The 20,931-nt window shown below is 36.4% G+C and overlaps 3 protein-coding genes across 3 annotated transcripts; all 3 read left to right on the top strand.

The window, feature by feature from the left end:
* Position 1: 1 nt before the first annotated feature.
* Positions 2-2,311, top strand: LOC116302279 (nuclear cap-binding protein subunit 2). The gene is made up of 4 exons (XM_031711517.1): positions 2-46; positions 236-417; positions 918-1,056; positions 1,378-2,311. The coding sequence occupies exons 1-4, from the start codon at positions 8-10 to the stop codon at positions 1,480-1,482; spliced, it is 465 nt and encodes a 154-aa protein (XP_031567377.1). The 5' UTR covers positions 2-7; the 3' UTR covers positions 1,483-2,311.
* A 1,226-nt stretch (positions 2,312-3,537) lies between these two features.
* LOC148913567 (uncharacterized) lies at positions 3,538-11,020 on the top strand. The gene is made up of 5 exons (XM_089032700.1): positions 3,538-7,883; positions 8,360-8,685; positions 9,031-9,178; positions 9,450-9,654; positions 10,168-11,020. The coding sequence occupies exons 1-5, from the start codon at positions 7,668-7,670 to the stop codon at positions 10,488-10,490; spliced, it is 1,218 nt and encodes a 405-aa protein (XP_088888826.1). The 5' UTR covers positions 3,538-7,667; the 3' UTR covers positions 10,491-11,020.
* A 643-nt stretch (positions 11,021-11,663) lies between these two features.
* Positions 11,664-18,112, top strand: LOC116302266 (uncharacterized). Its single transcript, XM_089034719.1, has 2 exons — positions 11,664-11,840; positions 16,389-18,112. Exons 1-2 carry the CDS (start codon positions 11,664-11,666, stop codon positions 17,325-17,327), a joined length of 1,116 nt encoding a protein of 371 aa, XP_088890845.1. The 3' UTR covers positions 17,328-18,112.
* The last annotated feature ends 2,819 nt before the right edge of the window (positions 18,113-20,931 follow it).

Below are 20,931 nucleotides of genomic sequence, written 5' to 3'. Positions count from 1 at the left end.
TTTCAAGATGGCGGAACTGAGTGCATATCGTGATCAACACTTCAAGGTAAAAAGTCCGATATTACTAAGTTTTTTTTTTTTCATTGTGCTTAAGAAAATTATAGCGAGGTTCAGTAACTTTAAATGTATCGATTGTAAGATTTTGGATGAAATCAGGCAATTATTATTGTTATTATTGCTGCTTCTTTCTTAGCCAATTTAGTCTTGTTGATTTTGTTTTTCTTTTATTGTTTAGGGAAGTAGACAAGACCTCGAGAGACTTTTAGAAACCAGCAGTACATTATACGTGGGGAATTTATCGTTTTACACATCCGAGGAACAGATTTATGAGCTTTTTTCACGAGTAGGGGAGATTAAGAGAGTAGTTATGGGGCTGGACAAGATAAAGAAAACGCCATGTGGGTTTTGTTTTATAGAGTATCCTTTGTACCTGTTGTTTAAACCAGGGAATAATTGTACGTATGGTTTATCATATGCTGTTGAAGTATGATTTATAATATCTTTGAGATGTGTGGAGATGATGATAATGGTGATGATATCTTGCAAAGATAACCGGTTCTCCAGTTTTCCTCCCTCCTCAAAAACCAACTTCTAAATTCTAATTCGATCTTTGGGCTTTCACTTAGTTTGAAGCCTAGCTCTGTTGTGATTGTCCCATGCTATGATACAACAGCGAAAAGCTTTGTAGATATATGAGAATGATACATGATGATGGTGATGATGGAACATGATGATGATAATTGATGTTGATGTGATGATGATATATGATGATGATGAAAATACATAATGATGTTAAGGATGCATTAATGATGATGATACATGGAGATGATGATGATGCATAATGATGATACTTCATGTTCATACTTTGATAGAGCAATCTTCTACATTTGTTAGCTTTTACACTTAATAATCTTCAGATATTACACAAGAGAGGATGCATTCAATGCTAATAGATATATAAATGGCACTCGCCTTGATAACCGTATAATTCGTACTGATTTTGACCAAGGTTTTGCTGAAGGGCGTCAGTATGGCAGAGGAAAGAGTGGAGGACAAGTAAGAATTCCATATCTTCTTGAGAACTAAGAGCAAGCAAGGGTGGTACTGTGGGGGAAGGGAAGGAGGGGGAAAGTATGTCACATGCGCATGCGTTGGGTCTATTGGAGCCCCTGCCATTACTGGTTTTCCGATCATTCCCAAGGGAGTGAAATAACAAAAGACATGGCTGCCATCTTGGTTGATATAAGAAGAGGATTCATCGTTAATTCTTTCGTTAAATTCAACCAATATGGCAGCTACGAAGTCATGAGCAAAAAAAGAATAGATTCAAAAAAATCCCTTTTTTTTGTATTTCATCCAAATTGTCATATTTTAAAGGTACGTGATGAATACAGAGAAGATTATGACCCAGGACGAGGAGGATTTGGAAAAAAGCAAGCTGGTTCGTTTTCAAGTCCTCCAGTTGCCTACACCAAGAGATAACACAAGACTTAGTGTAAAATAGTTGTGAGATATGAGAGAAGGCAAGAGATGTATTTTGGTTTCATTAGTTTTGCAAGAAAAGACAAGCAAGACATAAACTTTTATAGATTAACAAACCTAGATGATCTCAGTGCTTCCATGAAGAAATTGAGAAAGCCATTTTAAGAACCAAGTTACTGCCAAGTTAGATGTCAGCCATTATGAGAACGGTGTACGGAGAATTTAAAAACCCACTAATGCTCATTTTTCTGATTTTGAAAAAAACTTGAAACTAAGAAGCATGTGATAATGAATCGCTTTTTGGTGCAATAGGCCATTTCACGGATCCCGTTACTCAACCTCAGCCTCGTCAGCGTGTAATTATTCTTTAGAATTTGACTACAGTCCGCAGTAATGAAAGGAATTTACACATCAACGAACAATTGAAAAACAAAAATTTCACAGGTTGTGGGCAATTTCTAAAGAATATATTACACGCTGACGAGGCTGAGGTTGAGTAATGGGATCCATGAAATGGTCTATTTGCAGCAAGAACAGTTTCTAAAAGCAGTGCACAAGATATGAAATTAGAAATTTGGGTCTTTTTTTGCTAATCACCTAAAGCACAAATTCAAAACAGAATAAATAATTATTCTTGAACTAAATTGCAAATGCAACAGGATTTTTCATAAAAGTCTTACTAGAGGAAGCGTACATAAGTTTTGTTATGTCATGTCAAGATATGACAAAAAAATCTTCATTATATGTAAATTCGTATCAACCTGTCCCTGTTTTGCAGTTGATCATTATTTGATATTAAATATTTTGCTTTATCATTATTTTATCATAAGATCTCTTCGTGTATGTGTTTTTACATATTTTAATAGATATCTGGAAATTTTTTGACCCCTTAAAACACGGAAAACATTATTAGACTATCACAAAATATCCAGCAATCTTAAATTGTCATTTATTTTATTTTATTTTATTTTATTTTATTTTATTTTATTTTATTTTATTTTATTTTATTTTATTTTATTTTATTTTATTTTATTTTATTTTATTTTATTTTATTTTATTTTATTTTATTTTATTTTATTTTATTTTATTTTATTTTATTTTATTTTATTTTACATAACCTACTATTACCTATATTGTCAGGGAGGTCAGTGATTAGGGGCTAGGAATCTATTACAGGTTTTTCCCAATAATTACAATAGATTCTACAAGCTAATCTAATTATTTTGAATTACATATACACAAAATTTAACATTTATGACATTTAGTTCGGCGAAGTACACTTAAATTAAAAACAACATTTAAAGTTCCTTTCTTGGAAGATGACATTTGACGCAGACAGATTTCAACGTTTGCGGGTCTTCAGGGTCGTAGAGTGAGAGAAGTGCAGACAGGTTTTGAATTTAGACAAAGTTATTGTTCTTTTCCTTATTCAGCAGGCAGAGTGTTCCAGGTTGTTTAGGAACGGATGAAATAGCTGTTTTCGAAAGGTCAGAGTTCTGTTTAGTGGCGAGGAATAAAAACACTTCAAAGAGAATGTTTCAACCAACAAATTAAGTGAACGGTCTTGGATCTTTTTTTCTTTTATTCAAATACTAAACAGCAAAAACTAATTTCAACGTTTTAACATCGACGAAATTGATCTGCATATTCAATTGTTTTGTAAAACGAGGCAGCTGATATGGTGTCGATTCACTAATGATACGTCTTCAAAATACACCGGCTAATTAGGAATAATTACTGCGTTATATTCGCGAAAAATATTCTGAAACTTCGAAAGCTTCCTTTCTTATCGTCATTGGATTAAGTTTATTATTATTGAAGACTAGAATCGTATATTTAATACATTAGTCGAGTGGCTTAAGGATGAACAGCCGGTCAGCTGTGTAAATATCCATCGCCGTTGGTCCATTCCAGTACGCTGCATTTCATTGGCTCATCACTCTGACATCGTGTTCATTTATTTGAACATTAGAGAACTCCGCCTGGTGCTATTCCTAACTTCTGGTCTACGAATATTATTTTTTCTCTCTCCATAATTTAAGATGACAGAACCAGAACCTGAGCAAGCCAGGTCCGTGTACCTTCCGGCCATTTGATTTTTAAAAATAAGAAAATTGAATTTCGTTCACCAATTTTTTTGATTTTGTTGTTTTGAGAGTAAGAAATTACCAAAAATAGCATTTTTTGAATTTTTGATAATAAGAAACTAGCTTTTTTTGATTGAAATCTAAAAACTGAAATCAATTTTCAATTTTCAAAAAAAACAAAAATTGAATCGTACAAAATTTACTCTAACGGGGGAGGGGTAAGACAAGTCGTGACTCTGTCCCAGGACCTTATCTGACAATGCATAATGTGCATTCTGATTAAAAATGGCCGCACTGTTGTCAAACAGAGGTGTCATTCGTAAGTTTTACTATTTGGCATTAATCCTGGAAAGTTTTTCGTGGATTTTAAACACAGCTGGAACCGAAATAGATGGCACAATGTAATTCAACGCTGGAACCTGAATATTCTGCCAAACGTTATAATCGTCTCGATGGTTCGGTGAAAGGAAAGGCTTGGTTTTTAACAGATTTTCGTATTATATGTCATTGGCCGGCGAGATACAGCATTGGAGATGCTTCAAGCAAGAATCAAAGCATTTTTTAAAGAGTATAATCGTTGGATTTGGCTTTTTTTTTGTGTGTGTGGGTTTATTTGAAGTAAGCTTACGCAAGACAAGACAAGACAAGTTATAACAACAACAATTTCCTTTTTATTGCTAATAATTTTGGATTAACTGTGTGGGAAATATAAGCTTACAAGGCAAGAACGCAACAGGTATATATCAAAATGCTTAAAAAGTTCATTAGCATTTACTACGGTAGTACTACAACTTTATGCAGTACATCCTAATCAATCTACCAAGACTCAAAGGAATTCATGAAAACGAAATCCTGCTTCATGGATAAGGGTATTATAATGTTGATGTACTATGTGATTTGAAAATTGGCTGATTGTACAACCAAGTTATGATTAACTGATATACAAGCTAAGAACTCAACAAATATATATGAAAATGCAGTTCATCAGCATTTTTTTCCCATCTAGTCTGTCAAGTCCTTAGAGCTGATGTGTCTGGACTTTTATCAAGCCCAACCAAGATTTTATTAACTGTGTGGCAATGTAAACTAAACAATTATACATAGAAATCCATTTAAAACCATTGGCTCTTTGCAATTTGGACATGTTTAATCATCACTTAGTACTTTTTTGAACCCCAATAGGAATTCATCAAGCCCTTTTAGCTGATAAGTTTGTGCATAACCTCGAGGCTCCCTGCAGTTGGGACAGGTTTTATCAAGGGCCTCTCCTCCACTAAACCAGTCATTTAAACATGGGGTACAACCTAGAATAGTGTTGCAGCATCTTGCTGCAACAATAGGTGGGGCCATAGGCACACTTAAGCAAATTTTGCATTTAAAGCCATCTTTTACTAGCTTGACAACTGAAACTGGTAAAGGCATTGTTTTGTTGACAGTTGTGAGATCTTTGACCATTTCAATACAGTTTGACAGGTCATATCTTATAGCCATCAAATCCTCCTTTAAACCCTTAATGCTTATACTCATTCTTGAAAGTTGGGTTGATTTCTTCTTTGGTACCTCTTCTTCAGATTCTGAATCAGCATCAGAGTTATTTTTGCGACGCTTTCGCTCCCCAGAATAAATGGGAACAGCAAATATTTTTCTGCTAGGACATTTCCAGAACTTGAGACCTAATGACAAAGTAATGGAACAGAAAAAATATCATGTAATGTCATCTAGTGTGGTGGATGGGATAAGCTTAAGTGATGTTTTATCAAATTGAAATAGATCTAGAGTGCATGCACTAAACCTGTAAATAAACAGTAATAATTAGTACTAATTCATACAGAATCCTTTGTTTTCTTTTGTTTAGATATCACTATTTAGTACTAAAAGTTAGTGTTTGTTTCGCAGGTTTAATAATGTTGTATATTTAGTTAATTTAATTTACAATGATATTTTAACAGGATGCTTCTTCACTAAATTGGTTTTGAAGAAGGCCCTGTAAAAACTAATTAGATGTTGTACTGAAAAAATCGAGAAATTATATTTAAAGCCTAAGCATTGGAACAAGTTGATAAGTTAACATTATAATCATGTATAAAAAAGTAAAAATCCGAATCATATGCATTGAAAGGCTTTTAGGAAATAAGATTTAAACTGAGAAATCTTAATTAACCGTGTTAATTAGTAAATATTTGATTAATTTCTAGAGTTTAATTAATCATAATAGGCTACTTTTCTCATTATTCTTTTTTTTTTCTTTTAATACATATTGTCTAGGCAGGCTTTTGGAAGTTTCAGAATAAAAATCAAAGAATAAAAAATAAAAATTTTTTTTTAAAATGTAAATATGCAAAATCTTAGCCTACATACCGGCAGGTTCGGAGCTTTTTGTCCCTCTCCTTCCCTCCCCATAGGGGAATTATATAGATAAAAAAAGAAGCGCGAAAAACGAATGCTCAAAAACGTCCTAAAAAAATTAATTGACTTACCGCTTGTTCCTTCCTCCTCGTCAACAGTTAGTCCATTCGCAGACATAAGATTAACTTCTTCTCCGACCTTTTCTTTCATCTTTTCTTTGATGAAAGAAACATTCGCTGTTTCCTCTGTCACTTTGATATAAGTTTGTGTCTTTTCTTCGAACTGCACCCCTTTGGGTGTACGCTTCGATTCTGCCAGTACAATCTTTATAGGGACACCTACAGCCGACGACTTCTTGGTAAATGGTCTTGTTACTTTGCTGGATAGCCCAGATGTGGATGAGATTGGGTTGGCATAGGCATACGAAAGACATTTTCCCTGTATATTTTCTGATTCTTTGTTTGAACCCATAATAAAGAAGGCGGCGCCGTCCCTGAAGTTGCTAAAATTGAATCTGCCGTTCTCACATGGCCAGACAGTCCTGTCATCCCATTCCTCCTTCAAGTACAAAGTTTCCTCTTTCACCTGTAAAAAGGGTAAAAGTTTTACTTTATTGGGAATTCATGATAAGCAAAATATACTGAGACTATGTTCGGGTCCAACGAGTCTCATGTGTTTTTCTGACGCCAAAGAGGTTGCTGTGCGGAATAGACACAGTGCACATTTTAGTACGAGTAATCAATTTCACCGTGTGAATGCATGGGGCTTTCTATTAGCTGGAGCATCTTTCCTTTCGATCAATGCACTGAAATTAAAGTATTTTCTTAAACGCTAAGGTTGCTTTCCAAAATTCTTTTAAATTAAACTTTTTCTTTATTTAGTTCTTGTATTAAGTTAGGGAATATTCAGGCGGCGTTTTGACTCGATGTGTTCAACGAAGGTTTCGACGATATTATTCACAAAGGACAACTGAAGAAGACGGCCAAAGGTCCGTCGGAACGTCGTTGAACTCGTCGAGTCAAATTACCGCCTAATATTCCCTAACAAAATATAAGAACTAAATATGAGCAGCCCGCGAAAAGAAGGCTTCAGAATTATGATAAACTTTTTCTTGCAATAAACGTTTTTCAGTTTTGTCATTTTAACTTCTGACAGGAAAAAACTTGGGGCGACTAGTCCGCCGCTACTAAATTAGGTGAGCGCGTAATTTTTAACTCGTGGATACGTGAATATGTTGAAATAATCGGGGGGCTCGCTTTACAGTAAAAAAATAAATAAGATTTGCGACTTGTGTCGAATCAAAAATTCCCTCGTACTTTCTTTGCATCAATTGTTTCAAAGAAAAGCGTAACTTTGTACGGTACCCTTTGTACTAGGTCAGTGGCATTTGCAAGAATGTGATTTTTTAAAACTGAGATTCCAATACTCACCTCAAAAGCAGTACTTAATCTGAGTACCGTAACGTCAGCTGACGATATGGACAATCGAAGGTCTTTCCCATCTCTTTTGAAATCAAAGTTCTTCTGACTCGAGCTTGCCATTCTAACTAACGCAAAAGTCACTCTGTCAAATCCCCTATATTAACTCTGGTCAAATGAACCTTCCCTCGCACGTGCACACCTCAAATCTGAATTTGCGTTGTCGTTGGCCTGCGGTTTTTACCCATCAGTTTCAAAATTGGCGCGAATTATTTCGTTCCGGCTGTTTAACTGGCATTTATTACTGTCAATATTAATATACGAATAGCAACAGATGGAGCGTGTGTCAAAAGAATACGTTAAAAGTCTGGTATGTGAGCAAAGCAAAACCCATTTGGAGATAAGTGAGCTTCTCAAGAAGCGATACCCTGGTGGAAAAGGCTTCAGCGAACGATCTGTAAGACGATTTTGCAAGGAAAATGACATAACAAGGAAATCTGGCGTTAATGATGAAGATCTAGATGTCGTGGTTCGCGAAGTTGTTTCAAAGGTAATACGTGGCTACTCATCATTAGAGAGCCAAGGAAGGGGAAGAGGGGCGGATCCAGGACGCTCAAAAATGGGGGCCCAGAAAAATTCGGTGTTAGACGAATCTCACAGCTGACTACAACAAACGACATACGATACGCGAAACCAGAAGTGGAGTTCGGGGCATGCTTCCACGACAAAAAAAATTTTTTTTTTCAAATATGCTTATGCTATTTCCTGCATCGTGGGGATATTTTGGACCAAAAGGGTAAAAACATGCATCTTTAATTAACAAAATCAAAGAGAAAGTGTCATGTTCATACCCCTTTCTTGGTGGGCCAAGAGTAAGGGAGAGGGGAATTGAGATTGGAACTGAGATTGGCAAACTGGGCAAAAGGGAAGTTGCCCCCCCCCCCCCCCCCCCAACCCCCCCCTATTGGGCTGCTATGTATGAATTATTTTTATAATGATATTTTTTTATAAATTTAATTTATCCAGGTTGGTCCCACTTGGGGTAGGAAAATGGTAACAGGATATTTGCATTCAAAATCAATCTGTGTTGCTGAACGAAGAGTTGGCAAGTCCCTGATTAAAGTGGCTCCTAGGTACCACAACCAAAGAAAAAACAGAGCAGAGCAGCAAACAAATCCTTTGCCATATCATGCAGAATATTTTGGACACAAACTCCATGTAGACCAAAATGAAAAACTTGGTATGTATGGGGTAGTCCATGTATGTGCAATTGATGGCTACAGTGGGATGGTTGTAAGCCATGCATTAATGCCTGTCAAAAATAACCTTCTGATATATGATCACATATACAGGTGAGTACGTTTACTTTATAGTGATTGTAAATCTAATAATGAAGCTATGATGGTAAAACTCTATGTAAAGCTATGATTATGAAGCTGCTATTTAATGGATTAAATGGCTATTTTAGGAACATATACAGTACATTTTGAGTGTCAAATTTGCATTTCTCCCTAAACATTGTCACTAATGTTTATATAAAATGTGAAATGTGTGTGTTTAGTGTCATGTCCCCCTAAAAATGTTCTGAGAGTAACTATCAAGTTTTGAATTGATACAATCCTAGTTACAGTTTATACAACTCATTCATGGTTATGATCTTTTTTGGTTTTCCTTCATGAATGTTATATTTGTTCTAGACAATCAGTGCTTACTTATGGCCTGTGGGATCAAATTAGAGTGGATAAAGGCAGAGAATTTTCATTGATGCTCTTTGTACAAGAACTGTTGAAAGAGCAAAGGACAAACCCTACTCGCCTCCCATATATACAGACAACCTCTAAAGAGGTAAGTGATTTTGGACTTGATATCTTACTCTGTATGATTTCTCAATATTGTATCACTATTTATTTTTCATTTTCCATTGTTGTTTTTTGATTCATGGAGAGATCTGGAAAAAAATGTGTAAAAAAATAATGGCCTGGTTCATGCGCATTACAATGTAAAGATGTTTTGCTTCAAGCTATGTCTGCTCATGAGCATAGGAATAATATCACTAGCTTTCTTAGTTAACCTAATAATTATTATTTGATTTTAACTGTTTGCTCATCTATTTTAGAACCACAGAATTGAAAGACTTTGGGTCGAAATCAATCTCAGAGTGAACTATCCTGTTAAGAGAGCATTGAACTCAATGGTGGATGATGAATCTTTGGACATGGAAGATGATTCAACTAAGTTCTGTGTATCCTGGGTTTCAATGCGGGTTTGTTTTGCTGGCTGTTGTCAGGTTATTGACTCCTGGAACTCACACAGAATTCCAGGTTGGATAATAAAATGGATTACAGTGTTTGTGTACATTATTGTTTAGCTGTAAATTTAAAATCATTGCCTGGTTTTAATGCTATGAATGTACCATATGCATGGTTCAGTAAAAGGAGTCAGAACAGCAACAACACAAAAGAAAACTACCGAAGATTGTATTCTTTTAGAACCTAAAAAAGCAAAATATGTAGTTCACTAAATACCATACATAACTGAAATATAATTTGTAGGATAAGCACTGGTCAAATTATGAAACATTTAAAAAAACCCACTTAATTTAGCATAAATTCACTTTATTATTCTTCACCATTATTTTAAACAAGCTGTGATGCCATATAGGTCAACCGAATGAATGATCCAAACAAGTTTAGTAAATGAACTGAAAACAATCAATAGCACTGAACTTCATGTCACATGATTTTTCTTTTAGAGTGTTTATTATTGTTTGCTTTCTTGGTTTATATTTCCCTCTGTGTATTATTTCTATTTTAACTTTTCTAATATCTCAACAGGAAAAGGTATACCGAAGGAGTTGCAAGCAAAAAAGGATAAAACAAAAGTTGTGCCACAACACCTCCTTCCAACTGCTGAGCAAGCAGTCAAAGTTTATGAAGAGGATGGGGGACAACTGACTTACTGGTCAGAGTTTGGAGCTGACCCCTTGCCCTCTGAAATGCAGATAGCACGTCAAAGGGATTTCGAACACCTATTTCCAAACATCGATATCATTTTCCAGAGACTTGTGAACAGTGATGTATCAATGTTTAGGGATGCAGTGAAGGTCTTCAGAAACTTAACACTTCACTACTCTTCAATACTGAATCATAGCCACTGATTCCTTCTGAATCCTTACTTCAAAGGTCGCTTACTTCAAAGGTCTCAAGGCATGATAAACTCCTTAATGTTGTATACACCACATAATCACTCAAAAAATATAATGCTGAAAAAAACTGCATATTTTACTGCATCTGATTTCAGAATTCAGTTGCTTCCATGATAATAATGGTGTTTATATTTTGAACATATCAAGCTATAGATCCAGTACATCTGGTGATACTATAATTCGTAAATATACCAAATCATTTAAAATTGAACAAAGTGTGATACAATTTTCAAATCACATAGTACATCAACATTATAATACCCTTATCCATGAAGCAGGATTTCGTTTTCATGAATCCCTTTGAGTCTTGGTAGATTGATTAGGATGTACTGCATAAAGTTGTAGTACTACCGTAGTAAATGCTAATGAACTTTTTAAGCATTTTGATATATACCTGTTGCGTTCTTGCCTTGTAAGCTTATATTTCCCACACAGTTAATCCAAAATTATTAGCAATAAAAAGGAAATTGTTGTTGTTATAACTTGTCTTGTCTTGTCTTGCGTAAGCTTACTTCAAATAAACCCACACACACAAAAAAAAAGCCAAATCCAACGATTATACTCTTTAAAAAATGCTTTGATTCTTGCTTGAAGCATCTCCAATGCTGTATCTCGCCGGCCAATGACATATAATACGAAAATCTGTTAAAAACCAAGCCTTTCCTTTCACCGAACCATCGAGACGATTATAACGTTTGGCAGAATATTCAGGTTCCAGCGTTGAATTACATTGTGCCATCTATTTCGGTTCCAGCTGTGTTTAAAATCCACGAAAAACTTTCCAGGATTAATGCCAAATAGTAAAACTTACGAATGACACCTCTGTTTGACAACAGTGCGGCCATTTTTAATCAGAATGCACATTATGCATTGTCAGATAAGGTCCTGGGACAGAGTCACGACTTGTCTTACCCCTCCCCCGTTAGAGTAAATTTTGTACGATTCAATTTTTGTTTTTTTTGAAAATTGAAAATTGATTTCAGTTTTTAGATTTCAATCAAAAAAAGCTAGTTTCTTATTATCAAAAATTCAAAAAATGCTATTTTTGGTAATTTCTTACTCTCAAAACAACAAAATCAAAAAAATTGGTGAACGAAATTCAATTTTCTTATTTTTAAAAATCAAATGGCCGGAAGGTACACGGACCAAGCCACTCCATCCTCCAGCATTAACGTATCTGCGGAGCCAGAAGTAAAGTTACCCGAGCCTAGTTCAGAACATGCTGTTCAAGTGGAACCAGTCCCGGAATGGTCTACAGCCGTCGTCGAGTGGGGAGCAGCTTGGGAAGTTCATCTTTATCAGTGGCGGATCCAGGGGTAGTGCGACGGGGTCCGCTGCACCCGTTTTTTTTTTCAAGTTTTTTTTTTTTTTTTTTTTTTTTTTTTTGGTTTGAATTTTTGGATATCAAGGAAAAAATATTTTGTAAATTTTTATTAAAAAGATTACAGAAGTTTTGGGTTGTATCCTGTAGTTATAGCTTGTTTTTGGCATCGCACTGGTAGCTCGAGTACTCCAAACAGTTCGAGCCATCGCCTTTCCGGCCCGATCCCCGACCAACTGTTTGGACTACCTGTGTTGAAATACAGCGCGCATGCGTAGTCTACTTACAGTCTTGTCAGAACTGAACCACCATATTGGAATTCCCGAAAATCAAATTAATCAATGTAATCAGATGAGCAAGCGAAAATCCAACGAAAAACTTCAAGCAATCACATCATTTTTCAAGAAAAAAAGCGAAGGTAAACAAAGATTGACAATATTATTTGTATTTTCATCTTATTCATCAACAAGAATATTGTCCTGAGTAAAGCTTGCCGCCAAAAGGACTCGTGATGGCTGAGATGTTGAGCTTATTTATCAACCATCGGTATATTTGCAAACAGCACTTCGAATCTCTTCTCGTGGAGCTCACACTTAACAAGGACAATCCTGAAACTGACATTTATAATCTAAGATATCTGATAACTGTTAAAATTGTGGAGCATTTCATGACTGGAGAAACACATATACCAGGCTTGGTTCACCCAATTATTCGGCCATTTCTTGGAAGGCCGGATGAAATTGGAACCGTATTGTACGATGGCATGACGATTTCCCTACCAGGAAAAGAGGAGATAATAAATCCGCGAAATCAATTAGTGGAAGGTGGAGACGTGTTTATACGCTTCGAAGACACAGATGAGTGGGAGCCGTCAGACAATGAGTCAAGTGACTGTGATACAGAGATTTTAAGTGACAGCGAGTAAACATATACATCCGGTTATCGTTTACTTAATGACAGCTAGAGATGAAAAAACATCGTTAGTACTAGTTTTTAAACTTTGTTTTATAATCACAAAGGATGTCGTTTAGAGTGTTGTGTTAACTTTGTTGTTTTATAATAAGTTTTACATTAAGAATGCAATTGCAATTGGGGTGCTGCATAATCATTACCGTAAATGATCTATTAGACGCCTATTAAATTTTCGTATACGAAGGGTGCCGTGGGCGTTTAATAGATAAGAGGCGTTTGTTACTTTAGAGAGGGGCGTTTATTAGACAGTGGGCGTCTAATAGATCATTTACGGTACATGAATTATCTCTAGTAAATAGGTCTATTATAGAATTATACTCCCAAAGATTTTGAATTTATCATGCACACCAGCATGATTCGCTGAATTTTCACATTCAAACATTTAATTATAGATGAAGAAACAAATGCAAGTTTTAAGAAAAATGTAACGACACCATCATCAGATCAGGACAGTAAGTGCAATCCTAGACAGTGACTTGCTCCAAGTCTCTCGCGCTGCTTACTCTAGAGCGGCGCGATCACGGATGGCGAAATTACCGAACAATGAACCGTTATTCCGATTGGAAATCTCTTCGGAATAACGATAACTTTTCGGAAAAACGTCGTTCGTCGTTCGGGAGTAAAGAGCAAGAAAGACTTGGAGCAACTCTTGTGCAATCCTAACAAATTAGTTAAAAAATAATGTAACCACACACTTTGCTGTAATTATTTGGAGCACTTTGACTCTTAAATTTTAGAGTTAGCACTTAGTTAGGTATGAGCGCAATAAAGAAAAAAATGTATAATTTCCAGAGTCTACGCTTTATCAATTTGTCAGATTTAATATTTATTGTATTCAAGTGTCGTTTAAAAGTATTAAATGTCCCCATTTTGAAAGTATTTTCACATTCTATACTGTTTATAGATCCTAGTGGGGAGATTTCCATGGACGAGGAAGTCAGTAGTATTTCGTTGCCTTGTAAATCGTATGATATTGGTTTGCTCTTTGAGTCACATACTGACATTCGAAGCATCAGTAGAGACGATTTATACAACATTCTTACCAAAGAGCCTGATCCCAATGTATCGTCTTACCCGCGTACACGGCTTTGTAACACGTCATCCACTTTACGGCAGTTTCAACCGTCTTGGCTGTTAAAACACCCTTGGGTTCACTATAGTTCTCACATTGACGGTGTATTCTGTCGTGCTTGCGCAATGTTTGCTCCAGAGCAAGTAAAAGCACGTGGTGCTGGTTGCTTTGTGAATAAACCTTATAAACAATGGAATAACATATGCGAAAAGATGAACGGCCATGCAACACAAGATTACCATTTAACTTCTATGGCGAAAATGGCTGAATTTCTTTCTCGTTACAAAAACCCTTCGCAAGCAATCAACAACATCTTAGACAGCGAAGCCCAGAAAACAATTGAAAAAAATAGACGGGTAATTCAATCATTATTAAAGATTGTAATGTTGTGTGGGAAACAAGGCTTTGCACTACGTGGACACCGCGACGATAAAATATGCTGGACGGAGCAAGAAGAGGATAAACATTCAGCTGAAGGTAACTTTATTGAACTTGTTCGTTTTCGGGCAGAGACGGATCAAGTGCTCGCTAAACACCTGGAAAATGCGCCACGCAATGCGAAATATACATCGAAAACCATACAAAATCAACTAATTGAAGTTATTGGCAAGAATATCCAGAAGGATATACTGGACGAAGTAAAGGAAGCAAAGTACTACACCGTAATAGCAGATGAAGTAACGGATGTCTCAAACAGAGAGCAGATGTCACTATGCCTCCGCTATGTTTTTGATTCTGCCGTTAAGGAAGTATTTGTGGACTTCGTTGAAGTAGAAAGAATCACTGGTGAGACATTGGCAAAATCTATTTTGCAATGGTTGACAAGCAATGGTTTGTCTTTGGCCAATCTCAGAGGTCAATGCTATGATGGTGCTTTCAATATGTCAGGCGCAAAGTCAGGATGCAAATCAATTATACAAGAGAAGGCCCCTCTGGCAATTTACTTTCACTGCGCAGCTCATCGATTAAATCTTGCTGTAGTTTCTGCCTGCAAAGTTCAAGAATTCAAGAACGCAGAGTCGTATGTTGGTGAAATTGCTAGGTTCTTTGGCTACTCAGCAAAGAGGCAGCGTCTTTTGGACAGAGTTCTTGAATTAAAGAATCCACAAGGAACAAAAGCAAAGAAGCTAAAGGATGCTTGCCGAACGCGTTGGGTTCTACGCATTGATGCTTACATTGTTTTCGTAGAAATGCTTCCCGCCATCCATACAGCATTAGAGGCCATGGTGTACCCAAACCAACATGAAGAGCTCGGTACAAACTGGATGTGGGATAGCGAAACTGTGACAAAGGCAAATGGATTTTTGTTTCAAATTGAGTCATCGACATTCCTTTTATGCATCATGATTCTCCAGCAGGTCCTTTTCTTACTGAGAGAACTAACAGTTAAGCTGCAGATGCAAGCAATTGATGTTGCATATGCATACCGGCAAGTACATTCTCTTGTATCTACACTAACAACTATGAGAGAAAAGTCTGAAGCAGAGTTTAAGAAGATTTTCCAGGAGACGACAAGGCTTGGACAACATTTCTATGGAGAGGAGTTCCAGCTGGAGAAGCCTAGAATTGTGAGACGGCAGATGAATAGAAACAATCATAACGTATCTAGCTCAGAAGATTATTTCCGAGTTACATTGTATAATGAGTTTATCTCGCATGTGATTGCCGAGCTGCAGGAACGATTTGTACATAACCCTGCTCATGATGTTACACTTAGCCTACTTTTCCTTCTTCCAAGTGAATGCATCAATAAAGAAGACGATGCTGAGCTTCCAGTAAAACTTGCTGAAACGGTTAAATTCTATAATGATGATCTGCCTTATTCGCAAATGTTTCCAACAGAGTATAAGATGTGGATTCGAAAGTGGAAACAGCAATCAAACGGCAATCCTTCTAAGGTTCCAAATAAATTGGCTGATGCCTTTCAATCCTGTAGCAGTTTGCAGTTCCCAAATATACACATATTGCTTCAACTGGCTTTAACTCTACCCATTACTTCATGTGAAAGCGAGAGAAGTTTCAGTCAGCTGAAACTTATTAAGACTGATAGGCGTTCAACGATGTCAGGGAATAGGCTATCTGGTTTGGCCCTGATGAAAGCTCATCAAAGTCTTTGCAACAAACTAGCTTTTGATGACAATAAAATGGTAGAGCTGGTAAAAGCTTTCGAGCAATTCCATCCCCGAAAGATGAGGTTGTCCTTTGTTTTGGGCGATTGAATAAGGTAAGGGCCACCTGAAAATTATCATTTATGGTAACGGTGTTACCCTGTCTAATAAAGTTGTTATTATTATTATTATTATTATTATTATTATTATTATTAAGACAAATTTTATAATTTTTATTCAAACTAACAGCGCTTATATAGTAGGTAAAAGCAACGAAACAATTAATACTTTGACATCATATGACGTCAATATGACGTCATAGCAATCTATTCCCCGATCTGGACCCCGTTTTGAAAAACCCTGGATCCGCCACTGTTTATGGACTTGGTACTGTGTTTATACTAACGGCTTTATATGGGATCGTATCGATGCTACGACTGCGACACACCTCTGGGCACAAGAAAGTCGTCCATATTATAAACTTCAGTCTGTTATCAGTATTTGGCTTTTCGAGAGGGCTGTTTCTTGTCATTGATGGATATCACTATAGAAAGATGTTACCTCCGATAGCGGTGAAATTGCTATGGGGCGTAGGCCACCCTTGTATTATTACGCCTTATTCTCTTTTGTTTCTAGTGCTCAAGAATGCTTTGAGTATGCGCCAACGTTTTAAGACTTGGTACACAACGAAAAACATCACCATGACGGCTCTGTCTTACTTCATGTTCGTTGGCATAGCTGAAATGACCGTAGCGTTTATACCATCGCTAAAAGTCCTAACATTCCTCTGTCAACTGCTATACTTACTTTTTACTCTTCTGCTGCTATTATTCTACGGTTTTGTGGCACGAGTATTGTGCAAAAAGAAACGGAGTGTGAAAACTGGAATGAACGAGTTTCGACGGAGGAAGAGCGAAGGGACAGTATTTCAATCCATGCTAGTTGTCTGCAATATGGTTATAGTTGGCGGGTTTTTATTGTGTATATCACAACTCTACGGCATGGCAGGAGTTTACGGAGTGTTTTCTAATGCTTATAACGTCGCTCCATGGCCATGGTATGCCTTCAATACCGCGCAACGGGTTTTTGAACTATACATGGCGATACTTCTCCTATGGATTTTGTCCAGCAGTTCCAAAGTCTCATCAACCGACAGCAACCAAAACACCTCGTCACTGAATGACAGATCAGTGGAGCAACATAGCACTGGGGATATTATAGTAAAGAGGCATTTAAATCGCGAGAACTTTTGTCGCAAAGGGGTCACGACAGAGCTAAGCTTCCCAGGGTCGACTATGCCCGAGATTCATACATAATTCCAGATGGAAGTTCATAATGAACAAGGAAAATAATCGCAAATTCATTTTATGGTCATACTCAGCTAAGTAGACACGGCAGACAACTCAATGCCGAAAAAGAAGATTTAATGGATAATCAAAGAACATAGAATTAATCTGGATTTATTTAGCGTGTTTGCACTGACACTTAAAGAAGATGTTCACTCAAGGTAGTGTTGGTCCGAAACTCCCTCTCTACTAACACGTTAGAGGGCAGCGTTTCGGACCGACATTAAGAATGGCTGCTCAGGAGACTAACGGTACGGTAGCACTGTAATGGCTTTCTTAAGCGCGACTCAACCAATTGAAACGCGTAGTTAGAGCCAAGGTGAAAATGTGCGGCTACGAACTCATTATCAATGTGATGGTGACCGTCTGTGATGTTTATTCTAGTTGTTCCAAGATGTGCATAAAAATTACGAGGAACCAATGGGGTTTGGCCGACAAATACAAAAGTAAATTATCGAATCCACTATAGTGATAATACTTATGAATATTGAACTCTGAAAAACTGTTCTAAAGATATATTGAAGCTTTTCTTGACAACATTAACTAATCGACAGGTTGTAACGTAAACATTTTGAACATCAGAGAAGATGAGTTCGTATTTACATAAAAAAATGAATTTTGTTTTTAAATTTAGAAAAGTAGGATAGATGCCAGGTTTAGACTTTGTCATATTATGTCTACCACAATTTATACTAGATTCTGTTAGACGGAAATAGAATGTTGACATAAAAGTCTTTATAAATAATAAATATTTTTAGCTAGTGGCAATTCGTTGGTGATGAATAACCTCTTGGATCTATGTTACCATGACAGCTGGGAAGCGCGTCAGTATCATTATAGCAACCCGGACAAGACAAACATATTTTTTCAATGAAAAAGAATAGGACACACGTAGAGAATACCGAGAATATATATATGAACCGCAAGACAGGGTGCTGTTACGCGATTAAACTTTTGGATGAACATCATGAAGAAAAACGACTTTTCCTAAAACTTAGCTGGCGATAAAATTTCACTGGTGCGCGAGTCAAAAACAATTTCATTTTTTCGTGAACATTTTTGGCCAAGAAGTTTCATAAGCTTTGAAATTGAAACTCTTGACTTAAAAAGCGGGTTTTTAAATCTTTTTAAAGCTTAAGGACCGAAACTCGCAATAACTAAAGTTTGAACAAAGCCGGCGTTTTGTCGCGTGCAAGCAAAGATTTAGAGGATTGTGATGGGAGAAAAACACGAGTTACAAACCTGCATGGTGCTCAAATGGTTTCCTCTCTCAAATTTAGCAATCAAAATTTAGCAGGAAAATAGTAAAACAACAATAAATCCACCAATCATATTCCTGGTTGTTTCAAGCAAAGCTTTTCCCACTCACAACTTATTTTACTTTTGTTTACTTTTCAAACAGATAATTAATATTTTTTGGCTTTAACGTACCACCATTTTTGCCTTTTTTCAATAGCAGTTTCGTGCTTATCCCTGAAGAACGTAGTATCCACAAGAAAACCTTAATAACGAAACTGAAATGTAAGCTAAAACAAAGGAGCTGAAATCTGAAGATGAATGAGAGCCGCGACAAAAATATTTATAGCGGAAATGAAAAGAAAAGCAGTTTATCTATAAAAAGCTTGACCGACATAAATTAATATTAGAGCGCAGATTCAAGTGCATGATCATGGTGTGCAAGTTTTAATTGCTATGGAAATGCGTATGTAATACAGTATTGAAACTACTATATACAAAGCACCCCGCTACGGCGGTGGGCCATCTATAAACTCGTTTGGAAACGATTCACATGCAGTTCTATTATAGAGCGTTTTCACTCACGTGAGAAGGCAGCCATAATCAATAGAAACTTTCTGCACAGTATTTGCATAAAAATAGAGTTCAATTCCCAGAGGATAGACAATGTATTGTTTTGGTACCCCATAATTGCCGCTGTGACGTCACGTCAAAACGGTCTATAACTAGATTTTATCAGGGCGGGAGGAGGGAGGGCGTTGAAACGGGCATACATCTATTGGCCGATCCGTGATGCGGAGAGGAGGACTGGGCACTACTCTGACTGTCAACAATGGCGGACCGTTCGTAGAGGAAGTTCGGCTGACAAGAAGATCTTTCAAAGGTAAATTTAGGCTTGTTTATCTATGTTTTTAGCCAATAAAACAATTTTATTGGTGTTAGAGAATACCCAAAACATAAAAAGAGTTTTTTATTACGAAGAATTCGCTGGTTTTTGTAGTCAAAGAACCATTTTAATAAGCGACTGCCTATGGTTTTTATGCTAGATTTTATATAGCAAATGCGGGCGCAGGGCATTTTTGGCTTTGTTATAATGTTTTCCAAAACCTAGTTTATATTTTTTTGAAATGTTCATATAGTGTTCTACTTATGTGAAAAAAATCAGACTGAGCAAATTTGAGCAAGATTAATTTTTTTACATCTCAAATTTTGATCAGCAAAGCGCTAGAGAATTTATATAGTATGTACACCTTCCAATGATGTAGACAAAATCAAAATTGACCTGAAATCGACATACAATTTGTGTCTATCATGCTTTCCCGCCATAATTACAGTGAGCTTGAGTTTGATTTTGGGTTCGTAACGGTGAGTTTTAAGCTTCAAGATGAGTTTCAATAAAGAATCAAATAAAAGACCCCTCTCGACTCCTAGAAAACCACCATCCAAGAAAGGAGCGTATTTTAGCACGCCTGTGAAAATAAAACAAAAATTGAAGGAATTACAGCTTCTTGGAAGCCTAAACGAAAGTTTTAAGATTGCAAATTATAATTCAACATCAAAAACATGTGGTGAAGCGTCAAGTTTAGTGGATACTGTAACAGTTTGTGATGAAGAACGAATATACGAACAGGTCAAACCGATAGATGTTGGAACTACAAATACTACTAGCACACTGCCTAATTTAGATGTTTCTGCCTCGGTGCATGATTTTAGGAATGGAAGTCCATTGCTTGAAGTAGAGTTGCTACTTTATGCACTTGTCAATGTAAGCTTTCCCGAAAATGCTTTCAATTTTAAAGCTAAATCTGCAGAAAAATACGACCCCATCATTCAAGTCATCGATAGAATTTATCAGGTGCAGTTCAAGAATCACGATTTAAGGAATTATTTTCATCGTGCCTATCATAATCTGGTGAAAAACTTTGGAAAAATGAAAGGAATTCTTAGATGGGTCTTTTTCAAAGAAACAATATCAAGAACTGTTGAAAAATTCAATCCCCTTCTAAAAAGTCTTTTGTCTGACAATGTTGGCACACACAATAGCATTGATGAATTTAAAAAGTTTTTGGAAATGGAGTGTTTGCAAATATTGAATACTGATCAGTCGAAAAATGAAGATATTTGTAAGGGTGATCATGATACCTCTCTGGAAATGTCTCAAAATGTATTTACAGTTGAAGAAATTCCTGAACTGCACATCTTTGAACATTTTCCTAAGTGGAAAGCAAACTACAGTCATGACAAAAAGACATGTCATCTGTTCTTTTTTTCTGGAAATGATGGTTATGCTAAAGTTGAAGTAATTATTAACAGAAGTCTAACCTGGCTTATAGCAATA

Source organism: Actinia tenebrosa, unplaced genomic scaffold, assembly GCF_029948245.1.
Source record: "Actinia tenebrosa isolate PJP-AT-01 unplaced genomic scaffold, QUT_ActTen_1.0 PGA_scaffold0__85_contigs__length_37466705, whole genome shotgun sequence".
NCBI lineage: Eukaryota > Metazoa > Cnidaria > Anthozoa > Actiniaria > Actiniidae > Actinia > Actinia tenebrosa.
Note: the sequence above shows the minus strand (reverse complement) of the source record. Positions and strands in the feature narration are given on the sequence as shown.